This window comes from Aspergillus novofumigatus (genome assembly GCF_002847465.1).
Source record: "Aspergillus novofumigatus IBT 16806 chromosome Unknown P174scaffold_9, whole genome shotgun sequence".
Taxonomy (NCBI): domain Eukaryota; kingdom Fungi; phylum Ascomycota; class Eurotiomycetes; order Eurotiales; family Aspergillaceae; genus Aspergillus; species Aspergillus novofumigatus.
In genome coordinates, this window is record NW_020194282.1 from 61387 (window position 1) to 86644 (window position 25258).

At 51.1% G+C, this 25258-nt stretch overlaps 10 protein-coding genes across 10 annotated transcripts; 4 read left to right on the forward strand and 6 right to left on the reverse strand.

The window, feature by feature from the left end:
• Positions 1-1812: 1812 nt before the first annotated feature.
• P174DRAFT_515601 (GNAT family N-acetyltransferase) lies at positions 1813-3871 on the reverse strand (the record flags this gene model as incomplete). The annotated part of the gene is made up of 3 exons (XM_024832204.1): positions 1813-2372; positions 2425-3412; positions 3439-3871. 3 exons carry the CDS (start codon positions 3869-3871, stop codon positions 2255-2257), a joined length of 1539 nt encoding a protein of 512 aa, XP_024678112.1. The 3' UTR covers positions 1813-2254.
• Positions 3872-4349: 478 nt separating this feature from the next.
• Positions 4350-5765, reverse strand: P174DRAFT_378246 (putative proline utilization protein PrnX-like; the record flags this gene model as incomplete). The annotated part of the gene is made up of 1 exon (XM_024822815.1): positions 4350-5765. The coding sequence occupies one exon, from the start codon at positions 5763-5765 to the stop codon at positions 4350-4352; it is 1416 nt and encodes a 471-aa protein (XP_024678113.1).
• Positions 5766-6404: 639 nt separating this feature from the next.
• Positions 6405-8359, reverse strand: P174DRAFT_299464 (uncharacterized protein). Its single transcript, XM_024821618.1, has 2 exons — positions 8348-8359; positions 6405-8234 (listed from the first exon to the last, which is right to left on the reverse strand). Exon 2 carries the CDS (start codon positions 7868-7870, stop codon positions 6596-6598), a length of 1275 nt encoding a protein of 424 aa, XP_024678114.1. The 5' UTR covers positions 7871-8234; positions 8348-8359; the 3' UTR covers positions 6405-6595.
• Positions 8360-8735: 376 nt separating this feature from the next.
• P174DRAFT_378469 (uncharacterized protein) lies at positions 8736-9503 on the forward strand (the record flags this gene model as incomplete). The annotated part of the gene is made up of 1 exon (XM_024822837.1): positions 8736-9503. The coding sequence occupies one exon, from the start codon at positions 8736-8738 to the stop codon at positions 9501-9503; it is 768 nt and encodes a 255-aa protein (XP_024678115.1).
• Positions 9504-9763: 260 nt separating this feature from the next.
• On the reverse strand, positions 9764-11344 carry P174DRAFT_378400 (DnaJ family domain-containing protein; the record flags this gene model as incomplete). Its single annotated transcript, XM_024822832.1, has 2 exons — positions 9764-10939; positions 10994-11344. The coding sequence occupies 2 exons, from the start codon at positions 11342-11344 to the stop codon at positions 9764-9766; spliced, it is 1527 nt and encodes a 508-aa protein (XP_024678116.1).
• Positions 11345-11605: 261 nt separating this feature from the next.
• On the forward strand, positions 11606-12630 carry P174DRAFT_445437 (mitochondrial 37S ribosomal protein mS37). The gene is made up of 3 exons (XM_024828343.1): positions 11606-11783; positions 11908-11987; positions 12069-12630. Exons 1-3 carry the CDS (start codon positions 11657-11659, stop codon positions 12165-12167), a joined length of 306 nt encoding a protein of 101 aa, XP_024678117.1. The 5' UTR covers positions 11606-11656; the 3' UTR covers positions 12168-12630.
• A 14-nt stretch (positions 12631-12644) lies between these two features.
• On the reverse strand, positions 12645-14332 carry P174DRAFT_463957 (cytochrome P450; the record flags this gene model as incomplete). The annotated part of the gene is made up of 5 exons (XM_024830330.1): positions 12645-12784; positions 12835-12866; positions 12893-13945; positions 14002-14074; positions 14107-14332. The coding sequence occupies 5 exons, from the start codon at positions 14330-14332 to the stop codon at positions 12645-12647; spliced, it is 1524 nt and encodes a 507-aa protein (XP_024678118.1).
• Positions 14333-14817: 485 nt separating this feature from the next.
• P174DRAFT_299716 (F-box protein) lies at positions 14818-17365 on the forward strand. The gene is made up of 3 exons (XM_024821619.1): positions 14818-15166; positions 15238-16398; positions 16457-17365. The coding sequence occupies exons 2-3, from the start codon at positions 15314-15316 to the stop codon at positions 17184-17186; spliced, it is 1815 nt and encodes a 604-aa protein (XP_024678119.1). The 5' UTR covers positions 14818-15166; positions 15238-15313; the 3' UTR covers positions 17187-17365.
• On the reverse strand, positions 17306-18988 carry P174DRAFT_413447 (nucleolar and coiled-body phosphoprotein 1 family protein). The gene is made up of 2 exons (XM_024824349.1): positions 18862-18988; positions 17306-18792 (listed from the first exon to the last, which is right to left on the reverse strand). Exons 1-2 carry the CDS (start codon positions 18916-18918, stop codon positions 17545-17547), a joined length of 1305 nt encoding a protein of 434 aa, XP_024678120.1. The 5' UTR covers positions 18919-18988; the 3' UTR covers positions 17306-17544.
• A 1734-nt stretch (positions 18989-20722) lies between these two features.
• P174DRAFT_445439 (GTP-Rho binding exocyst subunit SEC3) lies at positions 20723-24680 on the forward strand. Its single transcript, XM_024828344.1, has 3 exons — positions 20723-22279; positions 22332-23449; positions 23509-24680. The coding sequence occupies exons 1-3, from the start codon at positions 20732-20734 to the stop codon at positions 24425-24427; spliced, it is 3585 nt and encodes a 1194-aa protein (XP_024678121.1). The 5' UTR covers positions 20723-20731; the 3' UTR covers positions 24428-24680.
• Positions 24681-25258: the final 578 nt, after the last annotated feature.

Sequence of the window (25258 nt, forward strand, 5' to 3'; positions counted from 1 at the left end):
CATCGCTTCATATCTCCCTGTGGGCGTTTTGAGGGCGACCAAAACGTCTGTGGAAGTAGATTGTCATAGGAAGCGTCCCAGTCACCAACCCAAGTGCCGCATCGACCATTCCCTGTTGGGCAACATACTGCTGTTGCTGAGAAGGATGTTGAGTCGCCATGGATCGCCGTGCAGGACGGTTTATATTCTTGTCCCGGTTTTGCGCTGTATCGAAAATAGTGATAAAGGAGGCTCGAGAGCTCCTTGAAAGGCTGAGAAGGGCGTATGACGAAGATGGCTGGCGGACACATATGGTACTGGACGGACAGGCGAAAAGGATTGGGCACGCATTAATACGGCGTTGGATCTCCTCCTGAGACCTCCTGGGAGTTTCGCCGATATTGAATCCCATTCACAAAGTCATAGTCGTCAGGCCACTAACTTGCTGGTCCAGGTATCTACCGATCAATAGGATTCATCAGGGCAATGGCCCACTCCCGAGGCACTGTTGCTTGGAATACATACTTGTGCATCATGCCGCAAATATCTCGGACGAAAAGACAAATGGACGGGATGCTCATTAATATGAAAAGCTGCGTGTGGCTTCCCAGGGTCAAGTCAGGAGGATTGTGACGGCCTTCAGAGGTATGATCAGCAGAGTGTCAACTACACACACATACCAGTCAGTATGTGATTCTGGCTCTTCAACATTAAAGTTCACCATCATCACATCACCAGGTTAAAGGTCGAGACAGAACTCATCCGGAAGCTCAAGGAATCCAATATACCAACATAATTCCGCCCGTGGTATCTCAACAACCTTCAGGGTTGCAACTAAGTCCACAAGGGACTTCATCAGCCCCGCCACATGCTTGTGCTCATAGATCAGCCCATAGCCAAGCAGAGTCACGTACTCCTCCCAGCAGAGAAAGCTCAGCTTCGTCAATCAGATTACGCCTGGACAATTTTCTTGATCAGGGTAGTCCCCAATCTGGAGAAAGGCTTTGCTCAGATGGCTTAGATACCAAGCACAGAGCGGATCGACGTTCGCGTCCTGTGGCTCTGTAGCCACGTCTTTGAACTCGCATGGCTGGGATATCTCCTTTGTGTCAGCCTTTCTGAATCGGAATGCGTTCTGGAGATCACTCCATAGAGGTGGGAAGCTTCATGCTTCGATCATGGAAAGGCATTGCCGACGTTGAACTGGTAGGGGTCTTCTTGGTGGAGGGTCCAACACGCCAACGGACTCGTGGGGCCCTGATTTGGGAGAACCTCATCTTCCGACTAACTACCTGTCAGCTACAGCGACACAATGGGATCCCACATATATACCAGGAAAGGAGTTACTCACGGATGAGTCGTCTGGCAGGTGGATAGGCTGGGTTTATCTTTGGTAGTTTGGTTCGCCGACGCCGGTTAGCCACAAGTTCATATCGTCTCTCAGGCGATTCGAGACTCTGACCAACCAGACTCAATGATGACAGTGAGGAGGGTCTGGCCGACAGGTCTGATCATGCCGTCTGCCTCCTGGGAGCAACTGTATGGGCAGCAAAGCGTCCACGAGACACAGGGCGTTGACGCGGATGCAGCCCTGGGCATATCGATAACCGGTACAATCAAAACGTAGAATCAGAATTCCAGGGAAGGGGTGGGCCTTCGTCGCAGTAACAGTAAAATAATGTGCTGGAATCCCTGGGTAGATTTGTCTGGCGAGATGTCAGCAATGCAAACATGGAAGAGCCTTCGAATCTAACGGCATACCAGACGCAGCTCGTATCTTTCAGGCCAGAATGCCGCGAAGCAAAGGAAGCACTGCCGAAGGGATGGCCTTGTACTAGATGCTACTTGATTGTGCCAAACAGACCATGGTATTATGAAGATTTTGGTGGCAGTGGAAGAATAAATGATGAAGAATCAGTGGTTAAATATGGAGGTAAGAAGGAAGCCATGTTTATCTCGCATAGTGAATAGTCTGGAATGAGCCGTCTTGCTATCTCTAAAGTGAATGAACCACAGTAAAAGATTCAGATTGGAAGAGGAGAGGGGGGTTTATATGCTGCGGAATCTTCTGAACCATCAACCTCAAGTGAATGTAGATGATCCTAGCATTCACCACTGCTGTTGCAATCCCTCAATGCATGAAGCAAAGGCGTATGTGTGATGCAATCTAAAGCAAACAGGCCCACGCCATGCCAAATATGCTGTAAGATGCCGGGGTATATACAAAGACCAAGATATGAAAGTGACGAACAAAGTCAAAACAGGCCCAGGCCGTCTATAGAACTGGGCTCTCCCAAGAGTCGCGTTTTATCTTCATCAAAGCTGACTGCTTATGGGGGAATGTAACTTCTCCTTCTTTGTAGAATCCCGCGTTTTGAAGATATTGAATGATCCTGTTACGTGTCAGCAAAATTCTTGCAGCCCAAGGACCGGGATGAAGCTTACTTCTCATTGTCCACCCGTGGCTCCAGCATGACTGTCTGCGTCCGCGGATCCGCAAGCCAGCAGTAATGGACCAATGCACTGAGCCAGATGGCGACCCGGTGTGACCCACGGTATTCCTGCTCTCCCACCAGTAAGTGAATTCCCCGGTCGTAATTGTCCGCTCCTCCGATAAGCGCTCCCAAGCGATCCTCCTTGACCCAGTAGATTTCAAAGTACCCAAACGGCTTGCCGTCCCAGCATCCAATGACGGGAAAGCTGTGGCGACTGGTAAGATTATTGCGAAGAAATTCCTCCTGTTTTTCTTTTGGACCGCCCTCTCCCCAAGCTGCATTCACGCGCGGGTCATTCATCCACTTGTGCAGCAGGTCTAGGTCAGACGGCGTGTTCTGAGGCGGTTGCTCAATGCTGCTCGTCGAGTGACTATGACCATGGCCCCGCTTTGGCATCGCAGAGGATAGAATCGGCACGCGGAATGACAGGTACTGCCCGACGCTGGGAATGAACCGGATGTAGAACACTTCTCCCTGGTGGGGCGGCTTAGGCCTGACGGGGTGCCGCAGTCCGTTTGTGAACGTGTACTGAGTTGGTGGCGGGGGAAAGTATGTCGGAAGGTGACTGCTAGAAGCAAACGGGCCCTCATTGGGCATGTGTAGTGGGAAGTCCTTCCCCCCAGGGGACGCCAGAGACTCACCTGGCAGCGGGCTCTCGCGCGATGGCGACGCAAATCTAGGAGACAGAAAAGGCGAGGACGGAGCAGAATGCAGTGGGTTCGCGGGAACCAGCGTGAAGACAAAAAGACGGGGGTCAATCTGCCAGAAACTGCGTCGGCTCACGAACATCCGTGACCAGGCACCGGACTCTCGCGTCTCGCTCGGTTCAAGCCCAACGGAAGACTCCTCTGATGCAATGAGTCCCATGCGCTCCAGCTTCTGCAGCAGGTTGCGTCCCTTGAAGATCCCCTCTCTCTTCAGATGGATGCGCCATTCCCCTTCGGTTTGCCCGTGAGCGGTGTACGAGATGCAGCGTCCGTCTGCAAGTGGAGGTCTGGCTCGGGCTCGTGGAAGTACCAGTACAGGCTCACCCAGATCATCATCGCAATCTGACGAGTCGGAGAGACGGGAGGTTTGAAGTCAGTACTGGGCGGATTGACGATAAACGAAATGTAGAAACAGTCATCGCTCAATGTTGGTGTTGTGAAGCGAGTGGTGCGTGTCTTCTCCTCTACCTCTCCCTGTGCATGCCGAGAGCGACCGCGCTCTTCTTCCGGGGGCACGGAATCCTGCGCCGGCTGATCGGGGTTTTGGTTGGTATAGAGAATAATTGTCCACCCGGGAGGAATTATGGAGTCTTTCAAGTGCATGTCGTTGGACTTGAAGTTGACACCACCAAACACGGGGGTCACCGTGTAGCTTTGGCCGTTGGGCAAACGGCAGGTAGTGTTACGCATGGTGAGGGCGGACGGTCTATTGTTTGGAGGAGGGAAAGAAGAAAAGCGCAGGGCTCAGAGGATCAGGCAAACATGAGAAGAAAGAGTAAATAAGTATGGAGACGAGGGCGGATACCTGAGCCGACGGGAATCCCACAGTGCAAGTGGGATGATTTTCCTTACTTGCCGCTCATCGATGACGAAGGGGACCCCGCTCGTTATCGATCTTATCGCCCACAGGATGTTGACTGAGGGGTCTCCGCCATCTTATACAAGAAATTCATACCATCAGAATCATTGAATTCATTTGGTCTAGTGTCTAGTGTGAGCATTGAATATAATCAGTCTCAGAAGAGGTTGATGAGCTTCCCCTGATGTCATACTATGTGGCGGAGGTCCGCAGATAATTGCAGCCATAGTCAAATGGATTGAAGGGTATAAAAAGCGAAACTGGTCCGGTAAAATACAGCGAAGAATCGACCCTTGAGAAGCATAGAGTCTAAAAATCCTCCACGCTGGTTCCCAAATTTCTTGTCCGAGCCATCTGGACGAGATCGCCTCCGGTCACCAAGTCCATCAAGCCCATGCCTACGCTCTTGTAGATGACATTGCCTCGTTCAACCCACTCGCGCAGACTCTTGGTGTCTTCCCCGTCCTGGTTGTTGTCCTTTCGCGACGCGTCCCGTACCATCAGGAGCTCTCCCAGCTCAACAGCCTGGTTCGGCTTGATGCCCGCCTGGATCAATTCTCCGGCCTCCTTCAGAGCAGCTTCGAGACTGTCGACGACCACGACGCCACTCCGGTTAACGTGTTTGTGGAAATGCCGACCGGAATGGTGCGCGCTCACCTCGTCGCGCAGAATGTCTGGATGCAGCTCGGTCATGTGAGGTTTGTACGACCCAATGGCGCTGATGAATCGACCCTTCCGGCGCCCTTCGCGGGAGGTGAGAAGCTCAGCGGGGAAAAGCGGCTCGATGGACGGAGTACAGCAAAAGATCGCGTCCGATTTATGGATAGCGTCGTGGATGATACGGTCGTACTCGCCGAAGTCAGTACTGACAGCGGAGAATTTCACATCACCGCGCCAGCTGGAGTTTTCCGGAGAGTAGATATCCTTGAGAAGCCTGGCTGCCCGCTCAAACGACCGATTGACGATAACAACCCGCTTGATATCCGCCGCACGCAGCGTGAGAGCCAATCGAATGTGCCAGTAAGCTTGTTTACCCGCCCCGAAAACCACCACAGTGCGCACTCTCTTGCGCTTGTTGAAAATCATCATCGTTGCCAGGGCCGTCCGGAACGGCGTGAGTTCGTGAGCATTGATCAGCCCGAACGGCATGCCATCGGCGTCCAGCAACGTCACAGTGCCCTGCGGCGAGGTGTCTCGAGTACCGGCTCCGGGCCATGCACCTAGTGTCTTGGAGACGCTCGAGCTCGAGCTCGAGCCAACTGATTGTCGATTCACAGTGCCAGACTTGAGCGATCGGCTACTAGATGAACTCGTCGACCCTTCTTCCTGTGACGATATAGACAGATCACTCATTTCGGACGACAGCGACGCCATGGAGCTCCTTGGGCCTGCCGACCGCGGCCTTGAAGCAGTCTTTGTTCCCTCGGGAATTTCAAAAGCCCCTTCCACAGCACACCCTGCAGCACCCCCATCTTGTAGAGAAATCATCTTCATGCCGATCGTTCGGCCGGTACTGGCGGGCATAAACAGTGTCGTGCAGCCATTCTGCCGGGTGATAGCGGTTCTTAGAGGTTGGTAAGTAGCGGCACAACCCTGTTCCTGGCTTCCGGTCGAGTAGTCTAGTAGGGCCTGGGCAAGGCTTTGTTGTAGCGAGGACACCTCATCGCGGTTCAGGGACAGCAGCAGCGAGCGGAGCTGCGCTTGGGAGAGGATGGTCAGCGGCATAAGGAGGAGATGGACGTCGATCAAGCAGACTGACTAGGAGAAAATTCTAGTAGCGCCCGAAGAAGACCAAGAGCGTGATAGAGGATGGAAGAGAGGATGAGTGATACGAGGTGGGCGTCAGCCTGACTAAGGTAGAGCAACAGTCATCCACGTTTTCGATTTGCTTCGATAAATAAATAGACTATCAAGGTAGTCTGGTTCGACCATAATAATAAATAATCGCGTAAAGCATACGCAAGACAGTTCATGATGGGCGATTTGCACATCCTGTGACCCGCATTTGGGTGGGATCCAAAGGCTTAAGCCCGCAACCGGTCGGCGATTCTCGCGTTATCCAGAACAGATGACGGAAGTCAAGCCTTGGCTCAGCTCGGACTTTGGAGATAGGGCGGGGCCGATTGCCTGTGTTTATCGCAATGATCGATGACATGATGATCGATGACTCCATTATTTCTCTTGCATAAATAATTTTCGCATAAGTTCCATGATGAGCATGAACGTGTTGACTCTTTCCATTTGTCTCTTTGAGATACCTGTAGACGCATGTATACTCAACATCGACTACATGTGGAATACCATCATCAGATGCTGACTGCCCTCAAGGCAAGAAGACATATTGATTCGTAGGGTGCAAATATGCAAATCAAAACTTCTTCCATTTAGTCAGAGCACCTCCCAATTGATAAAGCGCAGATAACCAAAGCAAAATCACCAGATGCCATCTCAGCGAGGTATACCTATCTAATCCCCATGACAGTCCGATATGAATATCGAACTGCAACAAATATTGCCAAAAACACCAACAAAAAAGACTTGAAAAAGGCAATTGATCAGTATCCCCACATGTCCCCGTCGTCCTTGACTATATCATCTTCGTTCAAGACCCTCAAGCCGTTCTCCTTAGTCTCTCTCTTGCGCTGTCGCTTGGTCACGATACGGCTGGGTGTGAGGGGAGTAACAGGGGTGAAAGGCATATACGGACTGTAGGGTGTCGGCAATCCTGTCCGAGGACCGTTTAGTGGCTTTAGGGGACGTTCTATGACCGTCGTCTTGGTTGGAGGAGCACTCTGCAAGGGAAATGCGTCACGGAATGGGAGAGAAGACGAGCCGTGGCTCGCTGTAGATAGGCTCAGGGGAGCTGGGGCAGGAGCTCGTCCAGGGGGCTTCCCTAGCGATACTTGACTAGATGCCTGACTGATTGTTATTGGGGGTGCTGGCGGAGGAGCCGGGTTGTAGAGGCGAGGAGTCAACGGCATTTGGTCCTCGCCATAAGAGTTCGGCGCGGTTAAATCAGGAGAGCCCACAGGTGAAGAAATGGACAGATTGCGTAGAGGCAGCCGAGGAGAACGAAGTTTGCCCGCTTTCGACTGCGGACGCGAGTTTGAATTGAACAGGGACAGGGACGATATCTTCGATAGCCTCGAGCTCTTTGGGCTCATGGGGGGCTTCATCTGTGAGATCGAGGGCCTTTCTGATGTCCGCGAGGAACGATCTGTGAACGGATTGGTGTGCACACTGTCTGGCGATTGAACTTCCCACTCTTGCTTCGAGGTATCTATCCCAGCCACCCGCTGTGCGTCGTGCTCCATGACTGCTGCATAGAGCATTTCCATTTCCTCTTGAGCCCTGCGCCGATCAATGGCAACCACGGATTCATCAATCGTAGCAGCGCTGCCATTGCCGGAAACGTGGGATCTTTGACCGTTAGCCAAGCTGCCCCAGGACCTGCTGAAGCCGTTTTGTCCAGTTGGACTTGGAAGACGAGCTGAGATTGGCGTGATAGGACTGGGATCCATGCTAACGGCTTGTTTGCTAGGTTTCATCATTTCAACCTGTAAAGTGTAGTTCGAAGCTTGTACAGCTCTTCGCAGTCGTCGTCCCACGAAGAGCAACAGAGTCAAAAGTATGGCAACGAAGATCACGTATGCTCCAACAATGCCTCCTATCTGAATTGCCAGTAGTGTCTGATCCACGGGAGGTTCCGTGGATAAAGCAATACCACGACGATCCAGGTCGAGGTTCAAGGTCAGATCTCCAAAGGATACTGAGCCAGCAGTAGCAATAAGACAAAGAGTGAAAAGGAGCAACATTAACAAGAGCATCATCTTTCGTATCCGCCAGAAAACAAGCAATTAAGTATGATGAGTATACATATCGAGTGATTGCGAATGAGCCCGCAAATCCCTTTCGGAAACACAGAAAATGGAACACATCCTTGAATGAGAGGGGTATAGTGGATATATTGTCGACTTATTGGATGTGATAGTGTGAAGACTAAAGGAAGAGCCTGGGAAACCTGCAGGGTTTACTGGTAGAAGGTTTGAAGAAGACGGTGACACTTTTGAGACGACGCAACCGACCACGGCGGTTGGTGCAAATACGCGCCGACATGCACACACGGCACGCCATCACATCCTATCATTTGGCCATGAAGACACTCCCTAGTGATGATCGAGCAACGTGACTATGCTATACAGGTAGTCAGTCAACTTTTACCGAAGAGACGGAAAGAAGAGTCGATGTTTCAAAAGATAGCCGGATTATTGTAGAGCCTGATCTTGTTGGATTTCGAAAGAACGTACCTAAGGTACCTATGTCTAAATAACTTGCCTTAGGCATCAAATCCATGCCCCCAATTGTCTCCAGAGAACTCCGAAAGTTGATTGGTTAGGTACATCCGAATCACAGCCGCTAACCCGTATCAGGCTAGCAAATTCTGGTCAAAGCTTCCGTTCTTGCCTGAGGCCACAATTGCCGTGATACTGTATGATTGCTCAATTAGGAAACAACCTTGTACTGCCTAGTTAGTGTGCTTCATGGCGATCTATCTCCTTGGTTGCAGACATATACATGCATCCTCTTTCAGTGACATCAGTCGGATCATTCGTCGGCAACAGGACCTCTTGAGCGTTAGTTGGTCACTTGCTTTTTCATATCTTACACTCGCACTGCCGTTCACCTCCTGCCACTATGGGAAACAAAGTCTCCGCGATCCACGGTGTCAAATCAGATCACTACTATGAAAAAGGAAACGGAATCAATGAGATCTGGGTTGGCGATGTAGAGCTCATCTCCCGTCTCCCATTCGGGGACTCCGACCTGGCACAGGCTGCATGGCCAATTGGAGGTTGGCCTAAGATTCCATGGCATAACTTCATAATCCCTCTGAAAAGAAGAGCATTATCAGGCATCGCGTCATTCTCGCCAAGCGATGATGAGCATCACCAAATGTCGAAAAGAGCGGCGCCAGACAGCGGCCCACCTTTCCATCTTTCTCGGGTCAGTTTGATTGTCGCTGTGTCTGTTCTCTCGTCCATGTTTATGGTGGCTATATATGTGCCAATCTTCGTTCGAAGGCATACAGCATCCTACGGTTTGCAAGCAGACATCGCAAGACGCAGAGAGCAGAAGAGGCGATTCGCCACACGCGCTGGCATCGCAACAACGGCGCTCGCAGTTTCTTTGGTCATCGCCATCATGCAATTCCACGTTTGGACGCTCATTCGTTTTGTCTTTGCACCTAAGAGCGCCAAGTTTCAGATATTGGAGGTCCTCTGGATAGCTGTGGGTTGTGCCGGCCTTTTCTACTCTGTAAAGGCAGTAACCCTACTCTGGCTTGACTTGCGGGATGCCCGTCGTGCAGCGGTGGAAGAATCCCCGAACCTGTCGAACGGGGTCATAGAGAAACAGCTTCCTGCAATTCTGGTGTCGTGGCTCGAAAGACAGCGGCGACCTTGAGCTTTCAATATTTCCTCATGTGACATGACTTGTTATCGTTATTGAGATCAGGCATCTGTTCTTCAGCGTTTCCTAGATGTGTGCGCAGCACATTCTCCCTTGGCAGTATTCTTAGAAGAAATGTCAAACTTATCAATATACTGAGTATGAATGTCTCACCACTCTGACCAGAATTAATAGAAATAGCACGCCGGATCCAGTCCAAGGTGTACTCCACTCATATCGTACATAACATATCTCAGACAATATGTACACCTGGCTTACCTTTCGTTCTTATTAGAGAACAGGTCACGCCAGAGATCCTTGAACCCATAGCCTTTGGAAGCATCTTCGTCGTAGACACGGGAAGTTTGAGCTGTACTGAAGGTACTAAGTACCTTATTGGTGCTTGACTTTGCTGTCGGCACACGAGGGCTGGCTCTTTCTGTAGCTCGGCGTTTGATCTCCTCGGCCAAACTTGGTGCGACATCTGCATAGCAATTATTTAGTTCCCGTTCCAGATTGAGATACGGCTTCTGGGCGACGGGTGGTGCTTGAAGGTTGTACGACCGAGTCAAGGCATTAAGGTGCTTGATCTGAAGCTCATGGTACGAACGCTCGGTTGAGAGGTACTGTGGATCACGAAGTGGCGAAAAGTGTGGTAGCTGATTCTCATCGGAGTCTGAGGTTGCTTTGTTCTTTGTCGTTTCATCCGCTGACGTAGAGGACGCAATACCATCCGTATCCCGAAACGCTTGCTCAATCTTAGTTCTCTCCGCCAGTCGAGCTTCGGCTGCCGCATAAGCCTGAGCACGTCTCATCTGAGCTTCTAGAGACCCTCCCTCGCTAGCGATCAACCTCGTTGCATGTCGTCTCCACTCAACCCTCAAACGTTGTCGGAATCTATCAACCTCCCTTGCTAGCTCCTGTTGCTTCTCGATCCATGGTGGTACAATCTCCTGCTTCTGTATGATCTTGTTCATGAAATATTCGGTGGTGTCAATGAATGCGCTATTTGCATTGTGATCTGCCTGGACGTTGACGCCTTTGCCTCGCTTGATATTGTTGAACTGTCCACGCGCAATTGCGTCCTCTATCCGTTCGTTTGCAAGAGATGACAATCCTTGTAGGGTCACCGGCATCGGCCGCGCACCAGCGGTGAACCTCTCACTCATCTCCCTTCGCATCGCTTCACGCTCGTCTCCCGATATCCCGGGGCTTTGACTCAAGGTATAGGTGAGGCTGCGCTCTTTCGCATCGGCGATTCGGATGCCCGGGGATCTTGAGGGTTTGGGACTAATGCGCATATCGACTGGAGCAGGCTGAGGAATCTTGTAAGGTACACGCATCGGCTTCTTTGAACTATCTAACATGCGCAGGGTGGCGTCGTGGAGGCTCTCTGTCCCCGTCCATGGAGCAGCTCCGGCGATGTCTCGAGTGCCCTGACCTGCACTTTCCTTCAATTGGTCAGCCAAAGTCTAGAGTATCAACTGTGCGGTGTATCAACTTACCGGCATGTTGATGATTGAATGAGCTGCGGCATATTCGCTTTTGAACGCAGTTGCCGCTATTCGTTCCTGTAGCCGCTTCTTGAGATCTTCCGAAAACCCCGCCTGCTCGATGTTCCTTTGCGCTGACCGGCCTCCTTCTAGCACAGCTTGTTCGGTCATCTCGGATAACCTTCTTTGCATGGCGCTTTCTTCTTCAGGGTTACCCTGTGAATGCGAAGCACCACTGCTTGCGTTTGTCTGAGAGTCCGCATTTTGCCTCCGGCTCGCTGTAGAGAAAGCTCTGTGAATCTGTCTCGTGGGTCGGTATAACGACGTAGTGTTCCTGAGGATAGTTGTATGTCTTGTGCTCATATCTATAAAGAATCAAAAACCACAGCGAACCATTCAACGAAATTGAAGAAGAGAGCTTGAGAAGTTCTGCAATGCAGAAGCTCTTCCGGCTTATCATCTTCATATAGTTAACTTAGTTATCTCCGGCAGTGTTTGTCAGCCATTCCGCCCGGCCACCGAAAGTCTTGGCACCTCCGAAAGTTTCCCGACAATTTCTTGACGCCGCAAGGTTGAAGGGTTCTTGGCTAAGGGTTTAAACTACGCTGCTGCTCTTGCTTTTCACTCTTCGAGTGCAAGAGTCTGAGAGAATATAGTCTCAATTCGACTGTCAAAATGCCTCCCAAGGGCGTCTCGACTCGCCTCAACCCCGTCCGCCTGCAGACCATCCCTCATCTGCGGGTTCGGCGTCCGAATCAACATGAGCAGAATCCCTGCGTGACGATCATGTCGTCTATGCTGAGTATGTCCCTCATCTACTTATTGCAATTGTCGTGGCTTCTATGCCAGCTTCATGATCCGTCCTTGCCAATCGTCCGCGATCTGAACTCAGCACCTCGAATCAAGAGCTGACTGTCGCGTGTTAGGCTGCTGGGCATCTTCTGGAGGCTCTGTGGAGGGCTGCGCAGCGTTGGAGCAACAATTGAGACAATGCATGGATGGCCCGGTACGTTAACCTAGTTTCTACCTCTGCTCCATTTTCCATCGTCTTCAACGTTCAATACTAACAACAAGCCGTCTCATGCAGAAACCCAAGGGCAACAAGAAGAACACCATCAACTACCACCTTATGAGAATGTATCCCAAGGTCGTCGGACCTCAGAAGAAGGAGGGTCGTCTTGGTTAAAACCAGCTCGTCCGATGCATTGCGAATTTACATTCCCTGTCGCAAATATCACACCAGTTACTTATCCTTCGGTCCCAGGCTCGATTTCGTCGGCGGTGGCTTGACAGAACAACAGAGCTCTGGAGAGCCCTGGGTTACGAACTGAGTTGTGCTTGACGGGAAAAATCAAAACACTATCACCGGAGTTTGGGTCTCGATTTACGGCAATGACAACTTAAGGCTGTGCTTTTATATCAGGGGATGTGGGAGTTTGTATATGTATCTGTACATTAATCTGCCAATTCATATATCTTGTTTGTCATCAGCGCCTCGTGATTGTACAGTTCATACTGCCATATTCCTCCGGTGCTTCGACTGAGTACGAAGCTGTACCATTTCAATTTGATGACTGGCACGCAAGACGTGGTTGTACTAGTTTGGTTGTAGAATAGCATGGCTAAATTCATTCATTCTCGCAGACTCGACTTGACGCCATCACTACTCAACTAGTTCAAATCTGAGGATCAGCTTTTCTCCTGTTGGCTTCACCGTATATGCATCGATCGCTTCCATGTTATCGTCACAGACGATAGAAGTTCTGAAATTAGTGTAAACAGCAGCTACCACTAATTTCATTTCTGCAGTCACGTCAGCTTGAGACTCTTGTGTGACGATAATGCGCCCTTACCTTGCAAGGCCAAGTTACTGCCTACACACATCCTTCCCCGCTTCCGAAAGCCCAGAACCATCGCCTTCTCTCCTCCAACTCAGAAGGAGTATTGACGTCTTTCAGCCACCGCTTAGGTTCCCAAGTCTCAGGATCTGGGAACACCTCGGGATTGCGGTGAAGGGAATAAGCTTGCGCATTGACCCTAGTATTGGGAGGGATGTTGTTATATCCCACCAGAGTGCACGACGGATACGGCGTGACTCGAGGCTGGATTCCTGGGATCGGAGCATGAAGGCGCAGTGTCTCCGTGACTATTGCCTCAAGCAGCGGCAGGGAGTCAATTGACTTTGCCGGAGGCAACTCCGCAGATTCGGACGGTCGAGGGAAGATAATCATTGGCTCAAGAGCAGAAAGCTCCTCCCGAAGAGCGTCCTGTAATTCGGGTCGCTTCGAGAGTTCCCAAAGGAGATATGTAAGAGCGACGGCGCTGGTTTCATGACCCGCCGTCAGGTGGTCGTACATCTCACAGGCAATATCAAGCCGCTGCTGCTCGAGGATCCGCGCGTATTCCACGTCATTTTTATTTTCAGGCAGGTGCTTCGATATCATCTGCTTGAGGTGTTTATACACGGCCGGCTCATCCTCAAGTCTGGTCGACTTCAGTGACGCGTCTGCTTTGTCGCACAGTCCTAGCCCCCAGGAGTCAAGGATCTCGTTGGCCTGGTCGCAATATCTTGGTATCAAGCGGATACCCAAAAACTTTGTCCAAGAAAGAAGGTTAGGAACTTCCTGGTGATAGAACTCAAATGGCTTCCTGCTCTGGTATAAATGGAGCATCCTTTGTCTGTAAGGCGTGTCCCGAAGGAAATTGGTGCCATTTGTGACGCCGTACAGATATGCTGATACAAAGTCCATTGTCAGTCCCTGGTTGAGGTCATGAACGTCGACAGTCGCGTTTGAAGTAGCTGCTTCGTGTAGAATTGGGAGAAGACGGTCATGTACTATAATCCTCGAGATAAGACGCATATGAGGTGACGACTGGAGAAACGACTTGCTGTAGATGTTGGATAACATCCTCTTGCGAACCGAGTGATCTTTGCTTCCAGTCATGGTGAACATGCTGACGGTTCTACGTATCGTGCTTCAGTCAGCAGTTTCACCTTGCTACTTTCTGGGTCTTCTTACCCAAACGATCCGAAGACACGGGGATACCACTCATGCTTCTCGAAGCCACCGGTGTAAACCGTCTTGATACCCCCTCAACGCAATTTATTGAGATCTCAGAGGGACCCAATCGCACAATGGGCCCAAGTCTTTCATGAGCCGCCTGGATAGTTCGATTGTTCTGGCTTCTGAAACGCTTCCAAAGTATCCAAGCAGGTGAGATCGGGGCTGACCAATGTGCATTCGGTACCTTTGAGAGCGGCGATAGAAAGACTGGATACACAATTGCTTTGTAGGCTACAAAGAGTAGCAAAGCCACAATTGATACCGACGTGTATATAGAGAATGCCATCTTCGCGGATTTGGTCGAAATAACAAGCCAACTCAGGTTACCTGGGGTTCTCAAGATGCCGCATCAACCAGAGTGGCGGTAAGAAAGCTCATAACCAGCGTATCCGCAGATACTTATACGCCTATATACGTGTATCAGTTGACTTCACTCCGTAGAACTAGTTGGACGGTAGGGACTGCCATAACAGGGTGGACCTACCGTATGAGGATTCCATATACGCAACCCCGCATGGGGAACTCTGCTACTACAGAATCAGTCTCTAGACGGCGAAGAGAGATTTGAGTGGTACGGCGGCAATGTGGCTCAATGAACGTTGACTTGGACATTTAGTAATAGATACTAATGAGTGGATTCAAAAGCGATACGAAGTTACGACCATCGGGTTGAACCGTTGGAGTACTCCAACACCCCGCATGAGCACACAGAGATAAGGCACGCTGATAAGGCGATAAGGAATCAATATTTAGCGGACAAAGGCACCGATGATGACATAAGGAGGCACACAATCTATTTAAGTTACTGATTTTCTCAGGCCCTTACGTCAGGCTTGGTCCTGAATGTCTGAAAGAGCTACAAACACTTTGCTGCTCACAAAGACAACTGGTGTCCATATTCTCCTATGATTCATCTGAGTCTCTACTAAATAATAAGTGTTGCTGCATGAGTCAAGTCATGACTCCTCAACATAAGATATCGCCGCGGTGACTGTTGGGCCACCTCAGCCCTACTGAAATCCACAGAAAATGCCCTTGATCGCTATGGAAACATAATGATGAGACATTTTATAACAGTATATAGACCTTTTTCGTGAAGACACTTCAATACACACTATAGGTATGCTTTTTGGCTAATATCTCGAACATCTGGAATCCTCTACAAGCGGTATTTGCTAAAGTTCTTTGAAGGATCAACGCCATTCCTTACGTCCTCTACATACATTGCTTGATTTAATAGAAAGACTGCGCTGAAATCGACTTCGAAATGCTGCTGTCCGATTTACCGTCTGACATAATATACGTGATAGCGACATATCTTCCATCCGCCAGCTCGTTGGCCGCCCTCGCTCAGACCTGCCAGCGTCTGCACAAGGTCATCTCCGCTGAAGATTGGCGGGTATTCCATGCACATTTCAAGAATCGTTTCCCCTTCATTGAGACGCCTCCTTTTTGGAAGGATGCAACTCAAGCGCTTACGGCGCGCGCTCGAGCATTGGACAGACTCGGACTGCTTTGTCGCTTCGTCCTCCCCCCACGAGATTCGGTGAAGGTTGGATCCCATCGGGGCACACGGCAGGACAATCCTACACATGGGTATCGACCCTCGATTGATTCATATGAATCTTGGCCGGGTGGTTCCTGGTCGGAAAGAAAGGAGGTGCTCGTCTGGGGCGCTGCAGATGAGTTAGTTTTGCGGATTCGGCAGCCCACGTATAATGGCGGAGAGAAGTGGTTCATGTTTAACGATGTGAAGACGAAGATCAGCAGCTACCATGACGTTTGTGGTGTACATCTTCTCAAACAAGAAGATCATACCAGAACGTCAGGCGACGAGCGCATCATATTTGGTCGTCTGAACGGTGACCTGTGTCATGTTGCGATTTCGCCGGACACGGCGTCTCACAAATACTACCAACATTTCCTGACTAACGGCCATGGGCTTGAGCGCACAGAGTTAAGCGGAGGTGACGAGCCTATTCTGGCGGCCCATTTGAACAATGGATCCATTGTCTTCTATCAGACCACAACGGGAGAAGCCGAGGTTGAGTCGTTTGCGCATTGCAAGATCACTCCAGACGGCACGGCTCGTAACAAGTATTCCAAGTTCCTGTCGCCTGAGTGTTTTGCGTACGGAACGGGACGCCAGGAGGATTCCTTGACTATCGCCACAATTTCGAAAGAACGACTATCGGTGAACCGCGAGATCAGCGTCACCTCCCTAGATATTGGGGAAAGTATCGGTCTACGTCGAAAGGCCAATGTGAGTGCAATCGCACCTCTCACTGCTCAATTCACCAGAGAATCCTCCGGACAAGTATTTCTTGCTGCCTGGGGTGACCGCTGCATCAGGTACTTATTTCCCTTATGTTCCTCGGTTGTTTGCATATTGGCTAACTTTCATACCTAGACTTCACGATCTACGCTCGCACCAGCCTTTCGAGTATACTTACCGCGACACAATCGATACCAATCCTATTTACTGTATACATCCATTCGGCCAGGATCGTTTCCTAGCTGGCGCAGGCGGAGACGCCGTTGTCAAGATCTTCGACCTCCGCATGCAAAGCGCCTACAGTCACAAGGACGCACAAATTCCTTCTCCTCCAAACAACCTTCGTCGGTCCTCAAACGGCTCCGCTCCCTACCTCAACGGGTTCCAAGACACTGTCACCTATCCGCGCAAAGATTTCTCAATCTTTCTTACAGCCTCCTCCTCCGTCCGCTGGAACTCGAAAGCAGCACGCTCGCGCGTAGATCGTCAATACCGCGGACCGATCTACACCATGTCCTCGCCTTCGCCCTCCTCATCAACCATTTACACCGGCATCGTTGACGGGGTGATGCGGCTCGACTTCGCCTCGTCGGATGATTTGACGGGTCCCGCCCAAGCATGGTATCGAGATTATTTCGGCTTGAGCGCAGATTTCACTCGTCCGGCGACTCAAGCGGATCGCATCATAGAGCTTTCGGGCTACGAACGTCGGGATTCAACCAGTGCGTCTAAGTTGAGGACTCAGCAGCCCTTCGCGCGGATTGGACGCGATGATATTGAACATGAGAAGAATACTGGTTGGGATAGGCGATGGCAGCGGTTAGGACCACCGGGTGCCTGGAGACGGTCGGATCTGGTTACGTGAGTGTCGTGATTCTTGTCTCAAGCGGCAAACTACTTTCGGTTATGGAAGAACGAGTGGAGGGCTTTTATGAGAGAGGATTACTCCCAAGAACAAGATTTTCAAAAGAACAATGCACATTGCACTAAAATCTAGAAAGGATAGAAATTAAATAAGAATTGTTTCTCCAGCTCCATTAGCGCCCTGCTTGTTAAAGAAACATGAAATGTATGGCAGAATCCCAAGATTACTTCTCGATCTAGTCTCATCTAGAACAGAACTTTTGGAAAAGAAACAAAAAATGGTCAGAAAGCTCACTAAAATAACGCGCAAGTCTTGTCTACAATTCTATTGCACGCTTTTTGACACGACAGGAGTTGTCTTAGTCCTCGAACTTGAAGGACTTTCCTCCGGAGATGTCAATGGGGCCACCGCGGTAGGAGCCACGCTTCTTCTTGTTCTTCTCTTTTGTGAACCCCTTGCCACGAGTGACGGACAGATCCTTCCAAGCCTTCTCGGCGTAGGCATATGGGATGTAGTCGTTCGAGGGGTGGTCGTGTGGAAGCTCACTAAGTTGAGCAAGAGGTGTGGGACGAGCTCCAGTGCGCTTCTTCTTCGTCGCTGGGTCATTTTCGGGAGCCGGGCTGGCGCTGGACGAACTGGTCTCTTGAGACTGCTTTGTAGCCTTGTTTACGGGCTCCTTCGCATCGGAATCAGAGGGTTGGACAGTTTTGCTGCTGCCGGATGAGTTCTGAGAGGACGAGGAGCTGCGGCTATTGGTATTCGGATCCTCATCGGAGGAAGACTCGGAGGAGGACTCGTCGTCGGAGGATGAATCAGAGTCGCTGGACGAGCTGGAGCTTGACTCAGGCAAGGGTGTCTTGGCAGCAGTCTTCAGGATCTTCTTAGCAGCCTTCTTGGCAGGTTCCTTCTCGGATTCAGATGAGGAGTCGGAGTCGGAGTCTGAGCTGGAATCAGACGAAGAGCCGCTCTCACTGTCGGAGGACTCGGAGTCAGAGCCGGAGTCAGAGTCGGAATCAGAGGATGAAGCACTGCTCTCACTCTCGGAGGAGTCGGATTCCTCGTCCTCCGAATCCGACGATTCGGAAGATGAAGATGAGGATGAGTCGGACTTAGTCGACAGCTTGGCCTTCTTGGTCTTCGGTGCCTCGTCTTCGGAATCCGATTCCGAAGACGATTCAGATGAGCTCGATTCGGCCTTGCGCTTGGTGCCGGTAGTCTTCAGCGCTGGGGCAGGCGCGGGGACGGCATCGTCATCCTCTTCGTCATCGGCGTCACTGTCAGAGCTGGAAGAGGAAGAGGAAGGAGAGGATTCTCTAGACTGCTTCTTTTGCATTTTCGGCGCGTCGTCCATCTCAACATCAGAGTCACTAGACTCATCCTCACTGCTGCTCGAGCTGCTATCGCTGTCGGAGCTGCTCTCGCTCTTCCGGTCCTGCCAGCTCTGGAAGATGTCCAGCAGAGAGGGGACATCCTTCGAGTCGGCCTTGGCAATTGACTTTTTAGACTGCTCCTTGGCCAGAGCCTCGCTTGTACTTTTGAAGCCGGATTGAGACAAAAATGCAGCAATCGACGCAATTAACTCTGGTGGAGGAGCGGCAGTTTTGGCCTATTGGATCAGAATCTCGTCAGTGCACCGGCTCAGCGTACATGCTTGCGAGTAACAATGAGTGATTACCTCCGACTTCTCCACGGGCGCCTTTGAGGACGCCTTCTTCACTTTATGTGCTGCCATTTTGACCAGAGCCTCAAATTGCTTCGCCTCGAGCAAGAGATAACAAAGAACTCGAACCGGTGTTTTTGATCTCCACCCGAAGAAAAAAAAGGTTCAAAAAAAAAAAAGGCAGAAAAACGGCAGGCAAGGCGGTCAATAAAGACAGTGTTTTCATTGGCTATCCTTTTATGGTCTAGCCCCGAAGGTAAACTCACGTGGTTCCCCGTGACATGATGTATACCACTCTACTGAGGATGGCTTACCAAATCACAACAAGGTGCCTCAGTAGGTCCAACAATAGAGAGGTAAACCATGATACAATGGAATTGAGGATAGTGCTTCATTATTTGAGAAAGTGTCAACATTAAAAGCAATCGATAGACCAATACTGAGATCCCGATGCAATGCAAAACAGCCAGGTGGTCATTATCCACCCAACATACTTCAGCGACAGCTCTCCGCCTACTTTTGGGTGACTAGCGTCCGCAAGTGACCCAACCCCAGTGGCTGATGAGCTAATTCGCTGCTGTGCTCCTCCGTGCCTGTATAATCGACAAAACTCTCACATCAAGCTAGCTTGCACTTGCGACCAAGTCCCTCGGTTGACTTCAATGGTCTGTATCGCATGTCAAGCCTCTTGGCTTCTCTAGTTTGAGATTTTCTTTTATAGGGCGCGTCGTTTCCGAGTTGCCCTCCCCTGATTCTCCGACCATGTTCGTCTAATCCTCAAATCATTCCCCACAAGTGATCGAAGTTCTGAAGGCGCAAAGAACCAGCCATGAGCAGTCGTGATCGGTCTCGGGTCCCTGCACCTAACGACGTCCCACCGCATCGAGAGCCACGCCGAATGGGCGACGGTCGCAATGGCGGTTTCACTGGGCCCGGCGAGGCAACAATGTCACGGGCGGAGAAGTTCGAAGACGAAAAGAGACGAATCATTCAAAGTTGTTTCTCGAAGAAGGACGGTGATGGCTCTTGTACGTATACATTTCTTTGCACCCTTTACTTGCGCTTCAATTTGCTTGTTGGAGCAGTCTACGGGGATTGAGAAGGGAGTTCGGGGGCTATTTCCAGTCTGCTGCTTTCGTGTACCACTAAAGCAGTAACCTTGCGCCGAGACATGGGACTTTCTCCTAGAATCAGCATTCTGGACATTCAGACTGACCCGCTCTACGGCAACAGTGGTGGAATCGTACATAACCCATGTTCGCATTATAGAAGACGCCGCGCATCCGTCGACCCCTGCCCCTCCCAATTCACCACCTGAGAACAAGAAACCTCGAGTAATTATCGTCGCTGTTAGGAGATCAGGAAGAGTGCGCATGCATAAAGCTCGAGAGAACAACGATGGCACCTTTTCGATCGGGAAGACATGGATGCTCGACGATTTGTCCTCGATTCAGTCATATACCGGCTTTGTCCCGTCAACGCCACTGGAACAACAACATAAGCAATGGGCTGCCACTGTCGGCTTTGTAGTAACTGTGGGAAAACCATACTACTGGCATGCTAGGAGTTCCAAGGAAAAAGATTTTTTCATCGGCAGTCTTGTGAAGATCTATCGGAAATACACCGGTGGAAACGTGCCGAACCTCATTGGGTTTGATGATCGCGAGAGGCAATTGCTCGTTGGAAGCCCTTCCCCTGCTCCTCCGGGCTCGCGAGGCATGGGGCAAGGACCTGCCACTCGCTCCCCTCCTCGCAGGGCAGCCGGCCTCAGTCGCCATACACCGGTCGCGCGCCCAGCCGCGATGGCCCCCGCGATATTTCCCGTGAGTTCAGACGACAGCCCTCTGAAGAGCACGCTCTGCGAGCGCAAAGAAGTCGAGATCAGATGCAAAGGCCGTCCACAAGCCAGTCAGGAAGAGTGGCTGCTCCTTCGCCGTTAGGCCAAACTCCCCAACCGCCGGGAGCAGTTCCCCCTGACCCACGAGGTGAACCTCCTCCGCGGTCAAATGAACGTCTGCCCAAGGCACCCGTACTACCGCCACCGGAACCAAGAATTGAAGAGGTTTCTGACAGTCTGGCTGCTACTAAGCCAGTGTCGCATACACCAAGCAGCCAAGTAGATCTTAGCTCAGACCTTCGACCATCACCCTCACTACAACATGGGAAAGCTGGCCTAGAACCCAGCCCTGTGCCTCGGACTGAGAACTTAAGCTCGAGTCTGCACGAGATTGGACGCGATCGGGACGCCCGTCCTAGCACAGCTGTGTCTGTGTCTGCCGAGAACCTCGATGTTATGCAGACCCCGGCAAGCAGCATGGGAGCGAATAAATCTTTGGGCGAGAGCAGAGAAAATCTGTCAGTTCCAGGGATGCAGGTAGAGTCTCTGATCATTGATAAACCAGCCGATCCCGTCAAGATGCGGTCTCCCGACATACCACCTGCACTGAGACCAGCTTCTTCGAGAAGTAACAATGTACCTACACCGTCTGTGGCCGCTGCGCCTCTGGAAACAGCAGCATCCGTGACTCCTCTACCCGCAGCTGAATCGAGCGAACCACCACGGGAGAGATTACCGAGTCCACCACTGGTCAGCTCTCCCGAATCCTCCAAGTCGGTTGAAGAAGAGTCAGATGAACACCGCCCGGGGCTGGGCCCGATGATCAAGAAGAAACCAAGCAGAGACATTGCGGGTGCGTTGCGCAAAGCTGCCACTGCCTACGGCGCGTTCAAGCCCCGACCCGGTGGTGCTGGTGAGAGACTACTGGCCGCAGCGAAGAAACAGCAAAGTATGTCAGATGAACCGGACGGGATCACCGGCGTCGTTCCCGCACCCTCGCTTCGAGTTGGAACCGAGGTCACCCCTGCGGCTGCGTCTGGCACACCCGACAAAGAGACGCCCCCTGCGCTTCCGTCTCCAATTAAAGAAGCGCCCTTTCCTGTGGCTCCTACCGCGTTGGAGCCTCCCACGGTCGAGGTTACGCAGCCTCCAGCGGCTGAAGCTGCTAATACGGCCGTTGGATCTCCGGACGAAGCTAGAGATACCGCCAGAGACGAAGTCAAGACCGTCGCGGATGAAAGAGCAAGGTCCGTCTCTCCGTCGCCGAATGGCCGTCGTAGGCGTCGCGAAGACAACACTATAAAGTATTGTCAGGCTTTGGGGATTGACTCGAATATCCTGGAAGGGCGTGGTGCGGACTTTGATGATATTTTGACTGATCTGGGCTGGAATGGACGTTTGAGCGATGAGAAGAAGATTGAGGATCTTGAGGCAGACATTCGTCGTGAGATCGGGCGCGTCGAGGCCACAAGCTGGCTTGGTAACCTTGAACAACAGGAAGGCAAGGTAGACCAACTGGCAAGGTTAATTGACAAGACTATTGAAGAGTGCGAAGAGCTGGACGGGCTACTAACTCTGTACTCGCACGAACTCAACGTAAGTCGTCGCCGTGATTCTTGTTTCCTCCCCTTCTAATCGTATGGTACAGACATTGCACGAAGATGTGTCGTATATCGAGACACAATCTCAAGGTTTGCAGGTGCAGACTGCCAACCAGAAGTTGCTTCATAATGAGCTTCAAAATCTTTTGAAGACGCTCTCTATCTCGGTTGTTGACTTGCAGCCGCTCAAAGAGTCGTCTCTCAGTAACCCAGATGGTTTGAGAGACACCGAGGCGGCTCTATCGACGCTATATAAAGCCATGCTGATGATTGATCCCGATATATGGCAGAATAAAAAACGGTTGGGCGATGCTGCTGGGGAGCAAGGGAGCGTCGGGGTGTATGCCGACACGGAAATAGGACAGATGCGCGCCATCAAAGAGAAAAAGGAAGAGTACCGAACACAGTCTCGAGTGTTCCTGCAACGACTCCGTCAGTTCATGGCTATTGCCTATAAAGTGGCCGAGCAGAAGAGGGTCGACGCTGCAGCGAATGGCCCCAAGGATCCTCTCAAGCTGGACAGCGAAGCTCGAGCGTATTTCCGTCAAGAGTTATGGATGTACAACGCCTTGATGCTTTTTGCCAGAGAGGTCAGCGGGTCCGAGTGGCATGGGCTGATCAGTCTCTACGAACAACAAGCCAAAATGCCTTATCAGAACGAATTCCGAGACAACAACTTGGCGTGGAAGAGAGCCGGCAGGAAACCTAGTGGGGAAGAACAGGAGCTCCTCTTCACCCACCAGGAGAAAGAAAAGGAGAGCGAGGGCATTACAATGGCAGCACGTAAGTTGACGGTGCGACGAGGCAAAACGATCAGGGCCGCAGCTGGTCTGCGGCTTACACCGGGTGAGAAGCAACATGGGAGACTGGAGCCCTGCGAAGTCTTTGCCGGCACACTTCAGGAAACGCTGAAGATGATCTCCGAAGAGCAGAACTTTATCGTTCATTTCTTCCACTTGAGCTCCTTGAGCAACATCGAGTTTTCCGACTTTGTGGCCTCTGGCAACCCCGATGAGCGACCACTTCCTGATTTCAGCGCCAGGCAGCCGCACGATCCCGACCGCGGGATGGCTAGAAAAGTCGAGCAGATCATGGACGAGGTCTACTCGTTCTGGTCGACCGACATGCAGAACCTTGTGGACTGGGCCATCCAACCGGATCCTCTGTAAGTCACCTGGAAATTTTATAAGGACTATCCCGATATGGAAGCTAACACGTGCATAGACAAGGAATTGGAATCTTGTCTGCTCTGGAAAAGGCCATGTCGGACTTTGATGACACCAACCAGGAGTTCATTATTCGCTGCCTGCAGAAGCTGCACTCCCGTCTGAATGGCCTGTTCAATCGCTTCGTTGACGAACAAATCCGGGGAATCGAGGACACCAAGGTCAAGGTCAACAAGCGGAAGGGGGTCATCTCCTTCATTCGCGTCTTCCCCAACTTCTCTGCGGCGGTTGAGAATATGCTCTCTCAACCCAACCAGGAGTTCTTTGACATTCGGGTCAGTGTCAATGACGCTTATGATCGGATCAACCGAGCGATGTGGGAGTCTCTGAAATTTATTGCCAAGGAGGCACCGACCGGAGCGGCTGCTAGTGCGGGCGACCCCGAAGACAAGGAAGTGCTGAATTACCATATTCTTCTCATTGAGAATATGAACCACTACATTGAAGAGGTGGATATGCGCGGCCTCCCTGTCCTGGAGCGGTGGCGCGATCGAGCACACCAAGATTACGAGGAACACCTGAAGCTCTACCTGGACCTGGTCATCCACCGGCCACTGGGTAAGCTGCTGGAGTTTATCGATTCGGCTGAGGGGCTGATGGCCGCGGGTGGTAACCCAGCGGACATCGCCAGCCGACCCAGCCACTCCCGGTCCGTTGCCAAGAAGGTGTTGGCGATGTATGACAGCAAAGAAATCCGGCGCGGGATTGAATTATTGAAGAAACGAGTGGACAAGCACTTTGGGGATGCAGACGACCCGGGGCTCAGCCGCAGCCTGGTCTTAAAAGTGCTTCGAGCGTGCGAGCGGCGATACGAGGAGGCGTATGACCGGACACGACACGTGTTGGATGCAGTCTACGAAGGGCAACTTGAGCTGGAATGGCGGAAGGAGGATGCCATTGCCATGTTCAACCGGTAGCATTTTTTTTCTTTTTCTTGTCTTTCTGTTGTATTGCTTCTCAGCCTGCCTCCATGTTTTGCGTTATTCCGGGCTCAGGGAGGATTTATGAAGCATTGACATTGACGACTATAGAACTATGGCGTATTGGATACAGCATTCGATGGATTGTCTTCAAGCTAGCCTAATATATGACAGACTTCTGTACTTGTACTACTGTCACTGTCTGTCACTGCCAGAGGTATGTACAAGTCAGAGAGATGTTTTCACGGAGCTTCGTTCCAATCTAAAGTAGGTATATCACTATTTAGGGATCTATGAGTTGTCTCCTAGTAGAGTTCGTAGTTAATATATGTACAGACTCATCGTCACAGTACCTCTACTAGATATAGACGTGCCTGGCTGAACTTCCTGGCTATTGGTTCGATTTGAAATGAAAACCCAACGAGTTCGTCAGCCACACTTTCCACCATGACAAACAACTGATCGAACGCTGATGGAAAGACAGTTGATAATCCATTATCATGATGTGGATAGACTATAGGTAGTAGATGATGCGCTGCGGTGTGATGGGAGATCCAATTGGTCTATGCCCTGGTTCTCACCTCAGTCCCTTTATACTGGCATTCTACTTTATACTGGCAGCTGGCAGCTACAATTGTAGAGGTTGGCCAAGTCTGAGTAATGATTGTAGAATGCATTCATCCAGAAGCAAACAAAGAATCAGAATCAAATTTACACGTATACACGCCCCCCTCCGGTGTAGCAACTTACCCTCCCTTAACATCCATTGCATCATGTTCGGGACCCTGCATTGGAACCCTCATAGCAAAGAGACCCGAGTTCATCGAG